The 16,995-nt window shown below is 45.6% G+C and overlaps 1 protein-coding gene across 4 annotated transcripts; it reads right to left on the reverse strand.

Moving 5' to 3' along the window:
* Positions 1 to 1,649: 1,649 nt before the first annotated feature.
* WNT5A (Wnt family member 5A) lies at positions 1,650 to 16,898 on the reverse strand. 4 transcript variants are annotated; one of them, XM_065074548.1, is made up of 6 exons: positions 16,322 to 16,898; positions 13,462 to 13,747; positions 12,797 to 12,930; positions 11,393 to 11,658; positions 6,156 to 6,448; positions 1,650 to 4,569 (listed from the first exon to the last, which is right to left on the reverse strand). In XM_065074548.1, exons 3-6 carry the CDS (start codon positions 12,874 to 12,876, stop codon positions 4,111 to 4,113), a joined length of 1,098 nt encoding a protein of 365 aa, XP_064930620.1. In that variant the 5' UTR covers positions 12,877 to 12,930; positions 13,462 to 13,747; positions 16,322 to 16,898; the 3' UTR covers positions 1,650 to 4,110. The 4 variants fall into 4 exon arrangements, with proteins under 4 accessions (XP_064930620.1, XP_021138903.1, XP_005515397.1 ...); XM_021283228.2 differs by lacking the exon at positions 13,462 to 13,747 and having other exon boundaries at positions 16,322 to 16,530; XM_005515340.4 differs by lacking the exon at positions 16,322 to 16,898 and having other exon boundaries at positions 13,351 to 15,259.
* Between the last annotated feature and the right edge of the window lie 97 nt (positions 16,899 to 16,995).

A 16,995-nucleotide genomic window follows, 5' to 3' on the forward strand; every position in this document is an offset into this window, starting at 1 on the left:
TGATAGTTTCTTCTAGCATATAGTCCAGAAGAAAAAAGACAGAAGTCTTTGCTGATTCAGCAAAACCACCGGTTTACAATTAATATCCTAATGGTTTAGACATTGTTTGTCAAGATTCCTTAACCAAAGAAGAGCAGGCTTTCTGTCAGCTTCAGTATCAATTTCTAAAGGTTTCGTATCGTCTTCATGAGATTGTTCTATAAAACACATCCCTAAAAAAAGAGGAATTTTAGCTTGTTTTCTGCACGCAGGGCTTGACGTGAAGCTACCATTCACTTCTTCAGGTTTCTTCCCTGCTCCTGGTATACTTTCCTGCTAACACCTGCGGCTTAAGTATTTTGTGAAAACATGGTGAAAATCAGTATTGGCAAAGCCATAGCTGAACACAAAGATTTGAAGAGATTACTAAAAATACAAGATGCAGAAGCAGGGGATAACAGCTTTTTAACAAAATTACACAGATAAACTTTGCTGAAAATTAAAAACAATTCTCTTGTATCTGAGCCCATAATGACTATTTTGAATACAGATATTTACTGCTGCCAATAAAGAAACTTTTTGGTAACTTTTCTGTTATTGGGAAGAGCTTGAATACAATCCAGTCAAAAAAAATGCTGACTTTCCCAAATAGGGGCTGTGTTTTTGCAATAAAGAATACTGGTCAATATACAAGTGAAGGAAAACTGAACCAGATGTCAGTAATAGGACCACAGAACGTTGCATTTGCCCAGAATTGCTATTTTAAACATACGATGTTGGTCTACTGGTTTGTGGGATAATAGATTCTTGGCAGCCAGAAGGAGTTTCGATATGTTAGAAGGTTATCCTTGAGAGAAAAAAAAAAAAAAAAAAGCAGAAGACAGGTAGAGAAAGGCCACTAATTCCTCATGCTCTTTATAGCAGAAAAAAAAAAAGGTGACTTACCCAGGAAATCAATTCAAAGAAAAGCCACTTTCAACACAGAAGGCTTGGTTTTTTACGCTAATTTTAATTTTCTGCTTTACTTCATTACTACTAATAGTTCATCATACTTTGCGTTTTTTCTCTTTTTTTTTTTTTTTTTTAAGGGCTCTTCCCTCCATCCATGCTCAGTTTCTGGGCGAGAAGTCTAAGGAAACACTGGTGAGCTGTCACCTTGCAGCCCAGGTGCAGACTCATGGTGGGGGAACCACACGCAGCGACCGCACATGCAACCCAAACTGCATCCAACCCGGCACCGACAACTTTTTGCGTTGGAAACTTTTGCTCACACGAGGATCCAGCTGCCATCCCCGGCATTACTGGAGGAAGCTGGTCACAGATCAGGCCCTGCTGCCTCAGAATCACTTACAAACAGCCCTGGAAACCATATGTACACAAAGAACATTAACCCAGGTCCTTATCCATCGCCAATTAAGTACTTACCCATCTCTAAAATGCTTTCTAGTTCAGCCGTAGGGATTTGAGATGGGATCTTGGGCTTTTATTTCCTTCTATTTAAGAAGTAGTTATATCTGTATGCCTTGTTAATACAGAAATAAAACTTCAAGATGTACTTTGTATGTTTGGCGAACAATCACTTCCCTGTTTTACCACGTAGTAAATTTTAAAATCAACTCCATTCATTGTTTTAACAAACTCTCCTCTGAAAGATAATTAAAACCACTTCCCAATATACAACCAAAGTTTTATTTTTATAGTCTATCTTCCATTATGGCATAATCCTTTCTTCTTTTTTTTTTTTTTAAACCAGTGAAATATACAAATCACGCAAGACAGAAATATGTACATTAAATGTACAGAACAGAGGAAAGGACATAGAAGATTTACATATCTGAATGTCAAGTCAAATATTTTACATTAAATAGTGTTTTAATAGCTAGGATCAAGAGATTCAGTTCTGCTCAGACAAAAGTCACTAAAAAAGAACAATAGGAGATTCAGCAAATGAAAAAAGACCATGGTTTTTGTACAATAAAAACCAGTGACATATTCAATGAATTAGTGCTTTATTTATTTTTCTTATTTTAATGATATTCTTTGCAAACATCTGAAGATGAGGGGTAAATATGTCCTTGTACAATAAATTAAGAGCAATAAAGCGCCATTTAAGAAGATGATAAATGATCAAGATGAACTTAACGATACAGCTTAAAGGCTCGTGAAAAGTTAAGGCTTTAGTACAACTAGGCTAAAGTGAAAAGATTTTCTTCACTTGGTATTTGCAAAACCATTTTCTTTAACCTGTTGGATGGGACTGAGTTGGAAAGAGGCATCTGAACCAGTGATGAAATCCTGTGTAACTACACAGCATTGGGGGGAACACATGTTGTTCAACAAATAACAATTTCCATTTTAAAAAAATTAAAAGCAAGGGCCAAATGCAGCAAATTTTAGAGTTGCAAGGTGTCTCCTTTCAGCAATAATCAATAATGCCCTGAATGTGAGAGTGGAACAGAAACGATCTCCAAACCTGTATCAATTCAAGTGCACAGTGCTACCTCTACCAACCACCCAAGAAAGTCCTAAAGCTGGGGAGAGGTTTACTTCTTTGTGATAATCCCTAAAACTTTTGAATGATAAAAGCTTTTAAAAAATAATTAAAAAAATAAAAACCACCAAAAGGTTAGAATCAATCTAAAAACCTGAACAGATCTGAAAAAGAAAATGGGGGTGAACTGCCCCTGTAATTTAGACGTTTTATTATTTCTTAAATCATTAAAATATATATGTACAAAAAGCTTTGAAATATCAGACACCAACAGACCACAGTTCTCCCATATATATGTAACTGCTCAAGTATAGTCTGAACAGTTGTAGCGTATATCTGCAATATATTATCTAAAGCACGTGTATTATAGACATAGGATGATAAATTTGGTATTGCTGCAACATTTCATTGAACTATAATAGTTAATGTTATTAAAATATGAAACTATTGTCTCCTTGAGTGAAAGCATTCCCAAAATCTGAAAAAAAAAAAAAAAAGCCAAAAAAAAAAAAACCAAAAACCAACCAACAAATCGTTCCAAGAGTGGATATCTAATGATTTATTTTCTCACATAAAATTAGAGGAGTTATTTGTCAAGCTGTGTTTTGAAAGACAGCCAGCTATTACACCATTTTTAAGGCATTTTCAAATTTGGGGTATTCTGTTTCTATGGGCTTTCCAGGCTGGGAGACCGAAGCTGTTTGCAAGCATTGCAGCTCCCTCCACCCGGCTACAGCACCCGACGAAGGCTGCACCTTGGCCGCTCACCACATTCGGCAGCAGTGAAGTACCGCCCCACAGGATGAGCCACTCCAATGTCACAATTAGCTAATAAGGCCAAATTCTGCCTTAAATATTACCTTTATTATTTGTCAAGGCAGATTTTTTCTTTTTCTTTTTTGTTTTGTTTTGTTTTGTTAGGTTCTGGAACCAGACATGGCAACTCCGGAATAGCGCAGTTGAAGCCTTTATGATCCTTTGCTCTTTACCCTCCGATGACATTAAGCGGGCACATTCAGCTATGTAAGAAACACCACACTTTGTGATGAATATACCCCTTATTTACAGAGCCCTAAATGTACTGAACAGCTTTATATACCCTATTGTGGTAACTTCTAGTGTCTGAAACTAAAAGTCATGGATAGGTCTGTGTGTTCCTCACATCCATAAGGATGGTTCTAAACATCCAAAGCACATTACATGGTTGCTCTGCCTACTTACTGCACATGTATTACGTCCCATGGGACTAAATTAAGATATGTTGGATTTTGCCCTCGAACTACCCTATTGCTTTTAAGAAAAGTCATTTTTTTTTTTACTTCGTAAAATAAATATTCTCAGGTTCTCCCCATTATTGCCAAAAATACAAGCCGCACACAGTTCTGGGATGGACGCAGAGAGGGTTTCCAGGCACTTCGCTTTGCAACTTTTATATTTTTCTTTTTTCTTTCTTGTTTTTTTTTTTTTTTACTCCCCCCTGCCCTTTTCTTTTTTTTTTTTTTCTTTTTTTTTTAGAAAAAAAAAAAAGATGACAACTCATTGTACTCTATAAATAAAGTGGAGATAGTCCTGTGGAAAGGAAGAGGGGCCTGCACCCCTTGCTGGCAGGTGGCTGCAGTTCCTCCCACCTTATCCGTCCCCTATTTGCACACAAATTGGTCCACGATCTCTGTGCACAACTTGCATTTCACGTAGCAGCACCAGTGGAACTTGCAGTGGCAGCGTTCTCGCTGCACCGTCTTGAACTGGTCGTACCCCCGGCCGCAGCACATGAGTTCACAGCCGTCCATGCCCTCCGAGGTCTTATTGCAAAGGCGGCCCTGGGTGCCCAGGGAGCCAGTGCTCTCATTGCGCACGCAGTAGTCAGGGCTGGGATCGATGTAGACCAGGTCGTGGATGGTGGGTGCGTTGAAGCGGCTGTTCACTTGCACCAGCTTGCCCCGACTGTTGAGTTTCATGGCAGCTGCGCTATCGTATTTCTCCTTCAGGGCATCGCCTACCTTGCGGAAATCGGCAAGTTGCAGCCAACAGGTCTTCAGGCTACAGGAACCAGAGACACCATGACACTTACAGGCCACGTCAGCCAGGTTATACACAGTCTGGAGAGGGCAGGGAGAGAAAGCAAAAAGGGTGATGAAAGATGAGCATGGCTATGAAAGCATTTATTTCCCTCAGTGCCTGCACTTTGTCACATTCCCTCCCGGTCTTCCAAAATATTCACCTTAGCATCCTCATGCGATAGGGTGGGAAGGAAGAACAAGTGAGCAGACACACATGTACCCCCAGCACCCCTGTTAGGGAGGAGGAGGAGGGGAATAGTCTCGCCAGCCTCTCCCCAGTGCAGACAGCTGCAACAGCATGCACAGCCCAGACAGCAGCATCAGTCAGGCTGCAGTCAAATTTTAGGAATTCACTCTCACGCCAGGAAAGGATTTTGCTGTTTCATTGAGAAATGTGAAACATCCCTTTATTTTCTATCTGAGTTACCCTCTCTATTGATCTCTGCTTGAGACTGCAATTAGGGAAAGAGTTAAGATTCCTCTTGCTCCTGGCTCAGCTGCAGCTGATTGTCTGCTCTTGGCTCAGCATCCTCCTCCTATCCCAAATACTGCTCTGCAAGAGGGACTTCATCCAAGAAGAAACCCCCAAACACCTATGGGTGGGGGACAGAACTACATAGCAATATCCTCTTTACAAAGCTTTGGCAGCGAAATATCAGTCATTTGCCCTGTACAAATAGAAATAAGAGTCAGTGTTGACACTGCCCCAAAAATCCTGGGGTCTGACACATTAGATGATACTGTAGACAACTTCCACCCAGCAGTTACAGAGAGGCTTAATGCTGCCAAATGGCACTGCAAAGATGAGGCTGAGGAAGGAAAAAACTGCTTGAGTCTCTGTAAGCAACTGTGAAAGCGTCATTTTTCTTCTTGCTAATAGTAAATTGGCCTGTCCATTGCTTTCAGACACCCTCCTCTCAAGTTTAAATACTATTAATTTTCAATTATCTTTCATCCTTCTTCACCTTAGAACACAAGTGTAAAGTCTCCAGCCGACTATTTCTGGCACACCAAGCTCTAGGAAAATAATGACTTTGGCTCTTCATATTCAGACTATTAAAAAAAGAAAAGTTTACACCCATTCATTTAGGCATTTTTGAGATTAAAGAAACCATAAAGACATGTTTAACCACAGAAGACCATGTTTTCTAATAATATGGAGGAGCTTTTCACATCCTCTTGAAGGAGGGAAAGAAAAAAAGAGTCAGAACAGTCCTGCTGCATGATCCCAGCCTGGGAAACCCAGCGTGTCCCTCTTCTCGCCAATGCACACTGTACTGGTTGGAAATACAAACTAATACAATTCTGTTCTACAGAAAATCCACATGATCTGGGCACTTTTAATGATACAATATGGAGGGGAACACAACACACTTCAGTCTCAATTGTCCCCCATGACGAAGGCAATAGGGCTGTCAGACAACCAGGAGCAACACAAATTCATATAGTTCCCACCTGCCTACACCCTGTATTTGCTATTTTCTTATTTTGTGCATCGAAATGGAGACAAGCCTTAGTGGATGTTCATCACCTAGTGCTGCCCTGTGTCTTGCCAAGGCACATCTTTCCCCAAAAGCAGGGACGCAGACAGGGGCAGAAGGACGTGCTGTTCAGTAGCCACTTACTCGTCTCCCAGCCTCGTTGTTGTGCAGGTTCATCATGATCCGGGCACTCTCATAGGAGCCTCTCTGGTAAACTCTCTCTCGCTCTCGGGCATCAACGAACTCCTTGGCAAAGCGGTATCCGTATTCGATGTTATCCCCGCAGCCACCCCAAAGCCAGTCCCGGGGTAAGTCCTTGGGCCGTGCTGCCCGGCTGCAGCCACAGGAGGAGAGCTCGCCCTCCCGGCAGGCTCGGCTCATGGCGTTGACCACCCCGGCCGCACTCACCGCATAGGTGAACGCCGTCTCCCGGCTGCCTGCACAGAAAGATAAGCCGTGTTAGGGAAGAGCCCACAAGCACCACTCCCTGCCCACCGATGAGCCAGGAAGGCAAAGGCTCCCCAGGAGCTACCAAAATTCATTTGCCTATTAAAAGCTGGAGTAACCCTGAGCCATGCTCTTCAAAAGGTCTTCACTCCAAAAAAACCAAGCAAACCCAATCCAACTAGAGCACATATGGTGTTTTTGATGAGCAGGAGTCACTTCTCATGCATGCTGGTGTTGGACCAGGGAGTGGGCAGGGGGTGAATCAGGGCTGGAGCACGATGCCAGCAGAGCTGAAGCAACCGTGCCTGCGCGTGAGGGACAGAAAGGGAAACAGACTCCCTGTCTTTCAGAAAAAAAAGAGATGTTAAATACAACTTTTTAAAGTCTGGTTCTTAAATTACTACTTCTCAAACTTGATTTATGCACTTAACCAACTTGTTCCAATTTATTTAAAGTTATAGCATTTTACAAAGCCTCCTGGTATCAAAAGAAACATGTAGCAGAATAACACACAACTTTTCACCCTACATGTAAGCCACTGAACAGCACTTTTGTAGGGAGGCTCTTTAAAACCCATAACCTGTGCTGTTCAGTATCGACCTCTCCAGCTCATGTGAATGTGGCAAGTGAGTCCATGGACAATCATCTTTACAAGCTACAGGGAAGAAAAAAACCTTGGCACAAGGCAGCCTTGAAGGTTTTCTCTTACATCTGGTGCCTTTAAATGGAAAGTGAAAATCTCAAGTTTCAAACTTCCAGAAGAAAAAGTTACAATACCCACAACACAAGTTATGGGCAAATACCACCCTCTTGATAGTATCTAACCCCACCCTTATTTAGAACCTGACTTTCCCTATTGCTTTTCCAAGGATGCCACAAGTTCTAACTACACCTAAAAAAGCTTTAAAAAACAAACAAACAAAACAAAAAAAAAAAAACAAACCAACCAACCAACCAACCAACCAACCAACAAAACTTACACCAGAGAGCCCACTTGAAGTTTGCATTTTATCTTAAGAGACAGCATTCCACTGGGTGTTCTCCACAGAAGACTCCCAGGGTGACTAAGAATAGACTAAATATAATTTTTAAAATTTTCAATCTATATGAATTATGTTTTATTCTTAATCTTCAGTCCAATAAATAGCTCATGCTAGGTTTTAATTTTACAAGTCTTTTCTTAGGGAACAGCATGGTCCCCTCTAAAATTAGGGCTTTAAGAGGTTGCATTTTGGACATACATGTTTAGGCAGCAACATTTTGAGGCAGAAACTCTTTGTCTAAGACCTACCATAATAAGTCAAATCTAATAGGAGCTTTCAAGCACTTCTGGAAAGTAAATAATTTGCAGTCTGGTCCATATTTAACATTAAGATGACACCATGCTCAGAACAGCTTTGTTAATATAACTGCTGTCATCCACTGAATTGATATTAGTAAGAGATCCTGGATTTAAATGACACCATGCTCAGAACAGCTTTGTTAATATAACTGCTGTCATCCACTGAATTGATATTAGTAAGAGATCCTGGATTTAAATGGGAAAAATCAGAATTCTTACATTGGGAAACATCGCATTTAAGGAAGATCAGAAGCACTTTGCTCCGTTACTTACAACGGTCCTTTCTCACAGACACCTGCTTGTAGAAGTACTTAGATGAATTAGGGGTATAAAGGGTTACAGGAATAGCCTTTTCAGTTAAAAAAGGTTCGGCTTTATGCAGTGACTTATGTTGCATTTATTGCAAACTACAGCAGGGGAAACCTCATAGAGATTTTAACGTTCCCGTTTCTTCTGTAACACACAGTTTTGGATCAATTTCTCAAGCAAAATTTCCACTAGATTTAGAGGAAAGAAACGTGGTCTGCCTTGGACCACAGGACTCGCCTCTTCCATTACATTTTATTCTTTTTCATGTTTAGTTAGCTCGTGCTTTCCCGTGGTTAACTGTACTGTTTATTGAGGGATTTAAACTCATAAAGGTGATTTTTTTTACTAGTTTTCATTGTTACCCTACAGGATATTTTGAAGAACTTACTCTTAGTGGAAAAGTGAAGGAAAGGATGGGGTACAGAAAGGAGAGTTGCCCCCGCAAGTTTCCTCCTTGAACTTTAGGCAAACTATAAAATAGCATTAGCTGCTGAAGTAGACTTCAAGCCCCCACAGGTTATAAGTCAACACTGTCTCAAGTCATCCATCCCAGGAACACATCAAGAATGATGGTTCCACACAGATGAGCTACTCTGAATTTTTTTCTCTTTTTTAAGGCTTTAGGCACAACTGTGCTTTCCTTCATTGTCAAACGTATGTCTTTTCCCACAGTCCAGCATGTCTCTCTATTGTAGCCATGGCAAGGAAACACACATTCCAAACACTTCTGAGTCCCCTCTCTCCCATATATATAAAACATAGAAATGGAACTGTTCAATATACACACAGTATAGGAAGCCACCCACAGAGCCAGGCGCTGAGCTTTACACTTGATATGAATAAGTCTGCAAGAACAGAACAATTTTTTTTTATACCTGAATGTAAGATACAAAATGTTCTTTGTCTTGTATTTTAAAAGCATTCAACGTCAGGCAGCAGGCATGAATAAACTGGACCCCAAACAGCACCACGCTGTTGGGAGAGAATCCAGGTATTTTATGTTATGTTAGCACCTCTTAGCTGCTTGCAAAGCCCAAGCTCAGCCAGCCCAGGGCCGGCCACGAAGCCAGGAGATGGCGCAAGGCAGGAAGGCAGCAAGGACCATGGCCTGACCTGGGAACCAGCAGCTAAGCAGAGTACCAGAGAACAAAAACCCTCAAATTTTGCAGTTCAATAAGCCACAGAGCAAGTTTCCAAACCCAATGCTAGGTTTATTTGTACAGCTTTAGCTAACTTTGCAGGATAAATCCTGGAAGAAAGGCTGTCCATTTATCCACTGGGGTAATTACTGTGCTGTCAGTCAGTGCTTTGCCCAGCGCTCTCCTGTGCACAGCCAGCGACAGCGCCAGCTTTAGCTCAGATGACAAAATCCCCCCAGACTATGTGCGCTCAGACCCTGACCACGCTCTTCTTACGCTGGTGAGAGTAAGGAGTATCTGACAGTCCCTGACAAGCCAGGGTATGGCGGGCTGAAATAAAATTGAACCAGGCTCCAAAAGAACATTTTTCCTTCCACTCAGGGGAACAGCAATGCGTCGTTACTGAAGGTCGGCATGAAATAATACAACTGTTACCCACAACACCTTTCTTGTTCTCAGTGAATATATTCTTTAGGATCTTTAACTCTTGAATATGGCTATTAACCTTGCTTCCAACTGCAATTAGAGTAAGTGGCTTAATTACATGATGAATTGCTGTGTAGACATCAGCTAATACAGTCATATTCAGCAGAAGGGTGGAGCAAAGTTATTTAACTTGAAAGAAACCACCTTTAAATAGATCCATCATACTTGGGGAGGGCAGAAACATCTATTCTGGAGACAGACACCACAAATCATGGGCCCAATCCTGTACATTTCTTCACACCAATAATTCCCTTGAGCTAATTTTCACTTACTTGGATAATAAATAAGGGCTGAAGTACAAAGGCCTACATTTTAAATTGGATATTTTTCTGACATTTGTTAGATTATTAGAACAGAAAAATGTATAGAAAAAGTTTTCTTTCATGTGCTTTTAGACTTGTTCTTGGGTAGGGTAAGAAAACAAACTCTGGAGGGGGGTTAATACTGTGCTTGCAAAAAGGCCTAGGGAAGGTTATTTATCTACAATCAGCTCTTCCAATTAGGTACTTTTATGCAATAGATTTTTTTCTATTTGTCTGACAGTTTCCAAGTAAAAACTTCTTTCAACAAAAATTCAGACCAAATGCGAATTGATGTATTCGTTCAACCTTAAATGGAGTTAGCTCATTTACAGATAAACCTAGCTTGAGTATGATCTTAAAACCTTTTTTTTTTTTTTTAAGCAGGACAGGAAAACACTGACATGAAAGCTGTACTTTACATCTCCAACTAAAAAGCGCTGCTGAGTTTGTCAGTGTACTGATCACTACAGAAAAGATCACAACCGTCACCCAGAAAAATCGGCATTTTTCAGTTGCTTACACAGAATCAGCAATCTGTCTTGGGAAAGCCAGAGGAAGGTCTCACCATAGACTCAGCTTAGCAGCACTGGTTAAAATTTTGCCAAGGACTTAAAAATACTATGAGGTCCTTAAACAACAGGAAAGGTGGGCAGCACATGAGCGTTGGAGAAGCACATTTCAAAGAGGATCTGATAGGGAAAGGATTGGGTGCCCACCAAATTGTGACAAGATGTTAAACAGGAATGTGTCTCTCTTAACAGCGATGAGTACATTAAATGTGAGTTACAAGAACAACCGCACATTTTGTCCTGATAGAGCTGATTTCATAAAAATTACCCTGCTACATTATTTTTTAACATAAATCTACCTTTCTCAATAGGAGAAAGAAATTACCATACCTGGAAATAAGCAAGAAGGCATTGCCAGTAAACACTAATAGACAGAGCAGCAATTTTCAGTTAACCTCCAGACCAAGAGCATTTTATTATGCAGCCGCTAACTTTGGAACTAGACATGGACATCTTTAATTTTACAAGATGGTGCTGGTTTTAATTCTCTTAGGTTGCCTTCATTTTGTCTCAGGTTTTCTAAAAGGAGTTTTCAGGGCCACGTTTTCCTTTCTCCTCTACTCCCATATGCAAATATATATTCCTACTTTGTTTTCCAAGACACATGGCTGGACAGTGGTGGGAAATCACCTCCAGCTAAAAACAATTCAGCTCCTTTGCCAACTTTTAAAAACACTTGATTGTATACAGTACTCAGTAAGAACCTGGCAAGAGTTTCAAGTGCAGAACAGTATGTGCCATAGATATCCTTAGACAAGAGTTTAATTATAAAGATGTTGCTTCCTACCTATCTGCATGACTCTTCCAAAAACAGAGTTGTTGTCCACAGTGCTGCAATTCCATCTTCTATGTCTGAACTGATACTGGCACTCCTTAATGCCCGTCTTTGCACCCTCTCCAATGAACTGCATATGGTCTTGATACAACTGGCAGAGTTTCTTCTGTCCTTGGGAAAGCCCTGCTAGCTGGCTACATAGTGGCTGGGCTCCTATTATATATACCTCTGACATCTGAACAGGGTTCATGGGGTTCATAGGGTTCATCCCTAAAGACCTGCACAAAGAAAGATTTAGATTAATAAAGAGAAGAATTAGAGGGAAGAAAAAGAGTCTATAAATCCCAAACAGAACTGTATCTTGTACATGAGTATACAACACCTGGTTTTGCTAACAGGTGAGGAAAAAAAAACCTTAAATATAAAACTTTTGTTTTAAAGACAGCATAGAACAGAAGTTATTACTTCCCATCCATGTAGTTATCACCATACAATAGGGACTGAAGTAAGATGCAGACTTGGATGACTTGCATCTAGGCAGTCCTTGCCCAACTTAATGGATGTAGTAAAAACAACAGAAGCTCCAAACAACTGCAAGGCCAGAAAATAAATAAAGCAAAAATTTAAAAAGAACCCTCAAACCCCAGTTTATTTCAAAATACGTTTTAGATTTAAGTGTGGATTTTTCAATCTGTTCTACCATAAATAGGGAAACCTTTAACAAGTCAGAAGTTAGAAACTTGCTAGAGACTACTTCTAGCTTCTTCCAAACTACACACAAAAACACAGAGGGAAGTATATTCACTGTAAACACAATCAACTTTGTTTTCTTAATTCTAAAAAGTGCTCTTCACAACATACATTTCAATTTAAAAGTGTCCATTAATCCAAAAACGATCACTTGAAATGGTAGAGAAACATCTGTTTCAAGAACCCCCAACATCATACACTAGAGAGAAATTGATAATTTGCTAAAGCAGAAATTTAAATGTACTTTTTTGTAACAAAATGTATTAATAAACATTTACGTTACAGAAACATTCAAACTGAAACTTTAAGTTTTTACTTGTAAATCAGCATTCTCTCATATATGCAAAATTTATAATCTGAGTTGAAATTACTCTTTTAAAAGAGAAGCATTTCTAGTAATTTAATCCATAGACAATCAAATCCATAGACAATCTACTGCACAGCATTCTAAAAACTGAATTTTACAACACGAGATGTTGCACATTTACATTTATTTGAGAGATGGTTCATTTTACTACATAACATATTACAAATAAAACATTACTCCCCTGCTGTCTCGTTCATGTGGTATTCTCTCAGAAACAAAGTAAATAAGAAGTAAATAGACATTTAACCAAGCAAATCTTGACATCCCGTTTTAAAATGAAGTCGATACAAGATGCTTACCACCACGAGCTGGCTTCAATTACAACCTGGGTAAAAGAGGAGAAAATGGCCAGAGCCACTATGAGGTACTGAGAAGCCATTGTACTGCCAACTGTCTCCAAAGCACCTCCTTGGATTAATACTGCAGTGGATTTCTAGAGGGGGGAGAAAAAGTATCAAATCGTTTATTGCTTCTCAGAGCATTTTCGACCATTCAAGTTTAAACAACGGAAGCATCCGGGCTCCTCTTAACTTTACTCTGACTCGCCTGTCCTTCTCTCCGCCGAAGCTTTGGTGCCAGACGCAGACACGTCGCAGCTCCCGCTCCACCGGGCAAAACCCACCCACGCACCCCCACCCCCCCGCGGTCACCGCCTTCCTGGGGCGGCCGCAGCACCGACCCGCGCCCGCCTGTCCCTCTGTCCCGGCCCCGCCGCTCCCCGTACCCCGCCCGCGACGGGACGGGACCGGACCGCTGCTCCGGACATGGGGGACCCCATTCCCGTATCCCGCCCGGCCACCCCCCCACTGCCCCGGCACTACAGGCGACCTGCGAGCCCCGGGCCGGAGATTACCCCATCGCTCCCCGCTCCGGAGCGGGGACACAAAACGTTCCCGGCTGGCTAAAGGAAGCTTCAGATTTGCAAAAAGACCCGAGCAGGAAGGCGGCAGGGGGAGGCCGGTACCACGGGGGAGTCGGTGCCGCGACGGGGCCGGACGGCTCCCACGCGAGGACGATGTGGCCGGTCCTCGCCCTTCTCCGCCGGCCCGGGAAGACGCTCGCCGCTGCACCCTAAACCATCTCGCTGCAGCCTCCGTGCTTCACCGCCGACCACTCTCCGCAATCGCTGAGGCAGCCCCGAGATCCGCGCTGACAGCCCCGACGACAGCACCCGGGCCCCGACGGGCTCGGTACGGGCCCAGGGCGGTATCTGGAGTGACAAGGAGCAGCTCCGCGTCCCGACACGGCCCCTGCAACAAACAGGCTGCTGTCCTGGAAGTCAAACGCTTCCTCCGACAGGTCCCACTATCACCGTCTGCGTCCTCACACGGGACTCTAACTCACTAACCAGTGCCATTCACAGGTTTTTTTTTCCCTTCCCTTCGGAAGGAAAAAAAAAAAAAAAAGACATTTTCGACACTTGGGGGCTCCCTATTCATTCTCAGAAAGCCCTTGATGCTGAATTGAAGGTGCTCTTAATTCTAATTTATTTCTATTTGCGAAGGGTCGGGAGGAGAGGACCGATCGCACCGCCGCGGCGGGAAGTCGGTCTGACACGAAACCCGCCCGGACACACACGGGGCGAGGCTGCAGGCAGCGTGCGCAGCGCTGCGCCGCTCACCGCCACCGCGCAGGGGCTGCTGCGCCAGGACCGAAGCCTCCTCTCGTCCCTGGCCGCCTCCTGCGGGTTAAATACCTCCTGCCCGGGGGGAGTCCCTAGTTCCTCACTACTGGGGGTGAGTGGACGGGGGCCGGTCTCCCGCATCAGGAAGAGCCCGTCCGGTTTACATGTGGTCAATCCCGTGAAAGATGGGAAAACCGAGGGCATATTAAGCAAGGGGCGAGGCGAAGCAAGGGGTGCGAGGAGCTCGCTGCGACACCCAAGAGCCAATGTGTTGGGGTTCTTTTCTTTCATCTGATAATAATAATAAATAATAGCAATAATAATACCAACAACAACGTGTCATGGAACTGCCCGAGCCCTGAGTAGCCTGGAGACTCCGTTGCCCAAGAGGGACCTCAACAGATGCGCAGCTACCCGGACCACCAGCCAGGCCAAGGCACACCGAGCTGCCCCGGTGGGGCGGGCGGCCGGGGCTCGCCGGGAGCAGAGGGAACCGGTGCCCGGGGCACCGCGGGGAGGGGGACGGTGGCTCCGCTGCAAGACCCGGACGACAGGGCCAAAGTCCTTCTGCCCCGTTCAGAGGGCTCGGGTGCCCCCCAGGCCAGGCCGCCGCCGCGCCGCAGCCAGCGCTGCATCGGCCCAAAGCCCCCGAGCCCCTGAGACCCGGCGGCCCCCGGGGAGTTGTGCCGCTCCGCTCCCAATAGGGGGCGGCCTCAGCCATCGCAGCCGCGCGAGGCGACGGGGACAGGCGGCTGCTGCCCCTCCGACAGCACCTCCCGCTCCTCATCATCACTGTTATCGCCCTCCTCATCCTCCTGACACGGCACTGCGTGGCGAGGCGGGAGGAGGCACCTGCGCCGGGGGGCGCGGGCGGGGGCCCAGCCCCTTCCAGCCCGTCCCTTCTGCAGACAGCAGCTGACAAGCTGCCATCAAAAACAAAACAAAACGCCAAAAAAAGAAGAAACCTTCGCCGGCAGCATGGCAGCACTGGCTATCAGGAGTGTGAGGCACTATGTTCAACTTTGTAGGACCGCTGAGATTGGGTTTTGGTATTTAACACACCCCATGCGGAGCCTGCGCTCTTTGCTGAGATGAAAAGGGAGGCTTTTACAGATCCTGCAGCCGCGGGATCGCCTGTGATCCCGTTTTACACAGGGTGTCTGGAAAGCCTGCGAAGGCATCTGGTTTTCTGGGAGCACTACCTGCGGGAAGGCGGCATCCAGAGCCCCGGCTCCAGGGGGCTGTAAACCTCGGCGGCCTCCGCGGGAGGCGCAGCAGCTCCGCGGGGAACCCCCGGCCTCCCCCTGCTCCCCGCTGCGGCTTTACATCCATTCTGGACGGGCGGGACCAGGTTTCACGTTTGCAGAGAAAGGCACTCGCTAGTTCCCCAGCCTCTCTGCTACCGGAGAGACGAAGGGGAGTGTTTTCCAGGGGAGTTTAAGGCGCACCTCCGTCGTTCCCTCCGCGCCAGCTCCGGACGGGGAAAAGCCTCGCTTCTCAGCCCAACTGAACTCTCCGTGACACTCCGAGTGAAACCGATTTAGCATACAATTGACAATTAAAAACAAACAAACAACAAAAAGCCAACAGCCTTTCCAACATGGAGTCCTCGCCGCGCCAGAGGGACCCCAAGGAGCCGCGCTCCTCCGCTCTGACCCAGGCGGGACCCTCTGCAGATGCAGAGTGATAATCTCCAGAAACTTAGAATAAAATTAAAAAGGAGGGACGGTGGGGGTGTGGGGGGGGGCTGACTCCGGGTCCTCCGCTGGCCCCCAGCCAGCTCTCCTTAAAGGTACAGGCCACCATTAGCGCCGACGTTCAGCTCCTCCACAGCGATCGTCTTCGGGAAAGTTTGGGGAGTTTGGAAAGATGTCTTTAAACTCGCGGTAGGAGTCTCTGCCAGAAAGATGCACGGGGACGCGGCGGGCACGGCAAGCCCAGCAAGTGTCCCTCCGGCAGGCAGACTCTCTTCAGGGGGGGAATTTAAAAAGAGAAGAAAAAAGGAAATAAAATAACTTTTTTCCAAGCGGAGAGCAGCTCCGCGGTGGGTGAGAGTGGAGAGGTGGGAGCACCCTGCGGCAGCCCGGGGAGGAGAGGGCCGTCCCGCAGCCGGGGACCCCGCCAAGGTGCTGCCCACCCTACGCATCCGCGGAGGCAGCCCCCTGCGGCGCGGAGCCGCCCGCGCCCCGCGCGGACTCACCTCCATTGCCGTGGAATCACCGAGCGAGAGCAGCCAAGTAATCCAAGCAGAGCAGGAGGGGAAAGGGCGAGGCAAAAGTAAAATCCTGGATCGCAGGAGCCGGGCAGTGTCCTCCCAGGCAGCGGACGGCGGCGGCTGCCGGGGGAGCGCAGGGACCCGCGGAGCTGGCGGGGGGCGGCGGGCGAGCGGTCGCTCTGTCCGGCGTGGGCTGAGCGTGTCCGACTGCGGAGCGGGGCACCAGTGCAGCCTTCTTTCCAAGGTCCATCAGCAATCGCAGTAATTAGGGCTTTCCACCACCAGAAGAAGGAGGAAAAAAAAAAAAAAAGCCAACCCAACACACGCACACAGCGCCCGTGGGCGTGATTGTGCGGAAGCAAATAAAAATCTTCACAAGCGGCAGCGAAAGCGCCGCGGGCGACGATCCGTCCCACCAGCCCAGGTGGTGCCGCCGCGGGGCTCCCCGCGATCCCGCCCGGCCCCCGGCAGCGTCCGGGCCGCCGGCGCACCCACTCCGCGGCTCGGCGCGGACGGGGAAAGGGGGGGGAATGAGTGGAGCCGAGAGGGTGCAGGGCTCCCCCTGCCCGCCCCCCTTCACTTGCTTAAAGACTAGGCGATGTGGAGCCGGGTGTCCGCGGCTGCAGAGCGATCCTGAGGCTGGCTCCCTCCATTTTACA

The sequence above is a fragment of the Columba livia genome, chromosome 10 (assembly GCF_036013475.1).
Source record: "Columba livia isolate bColLiv1 breed racing homer chromosome 10, bColLiv1.pat.W.v2, whole genome shotgun sequence".
In the NCBI taxonomy this organism is placed as follows: Eukaryota; Metazoa; Chordata; class Aves; order Columbiformes; family Columbidae; genus Columba; species Columba livia.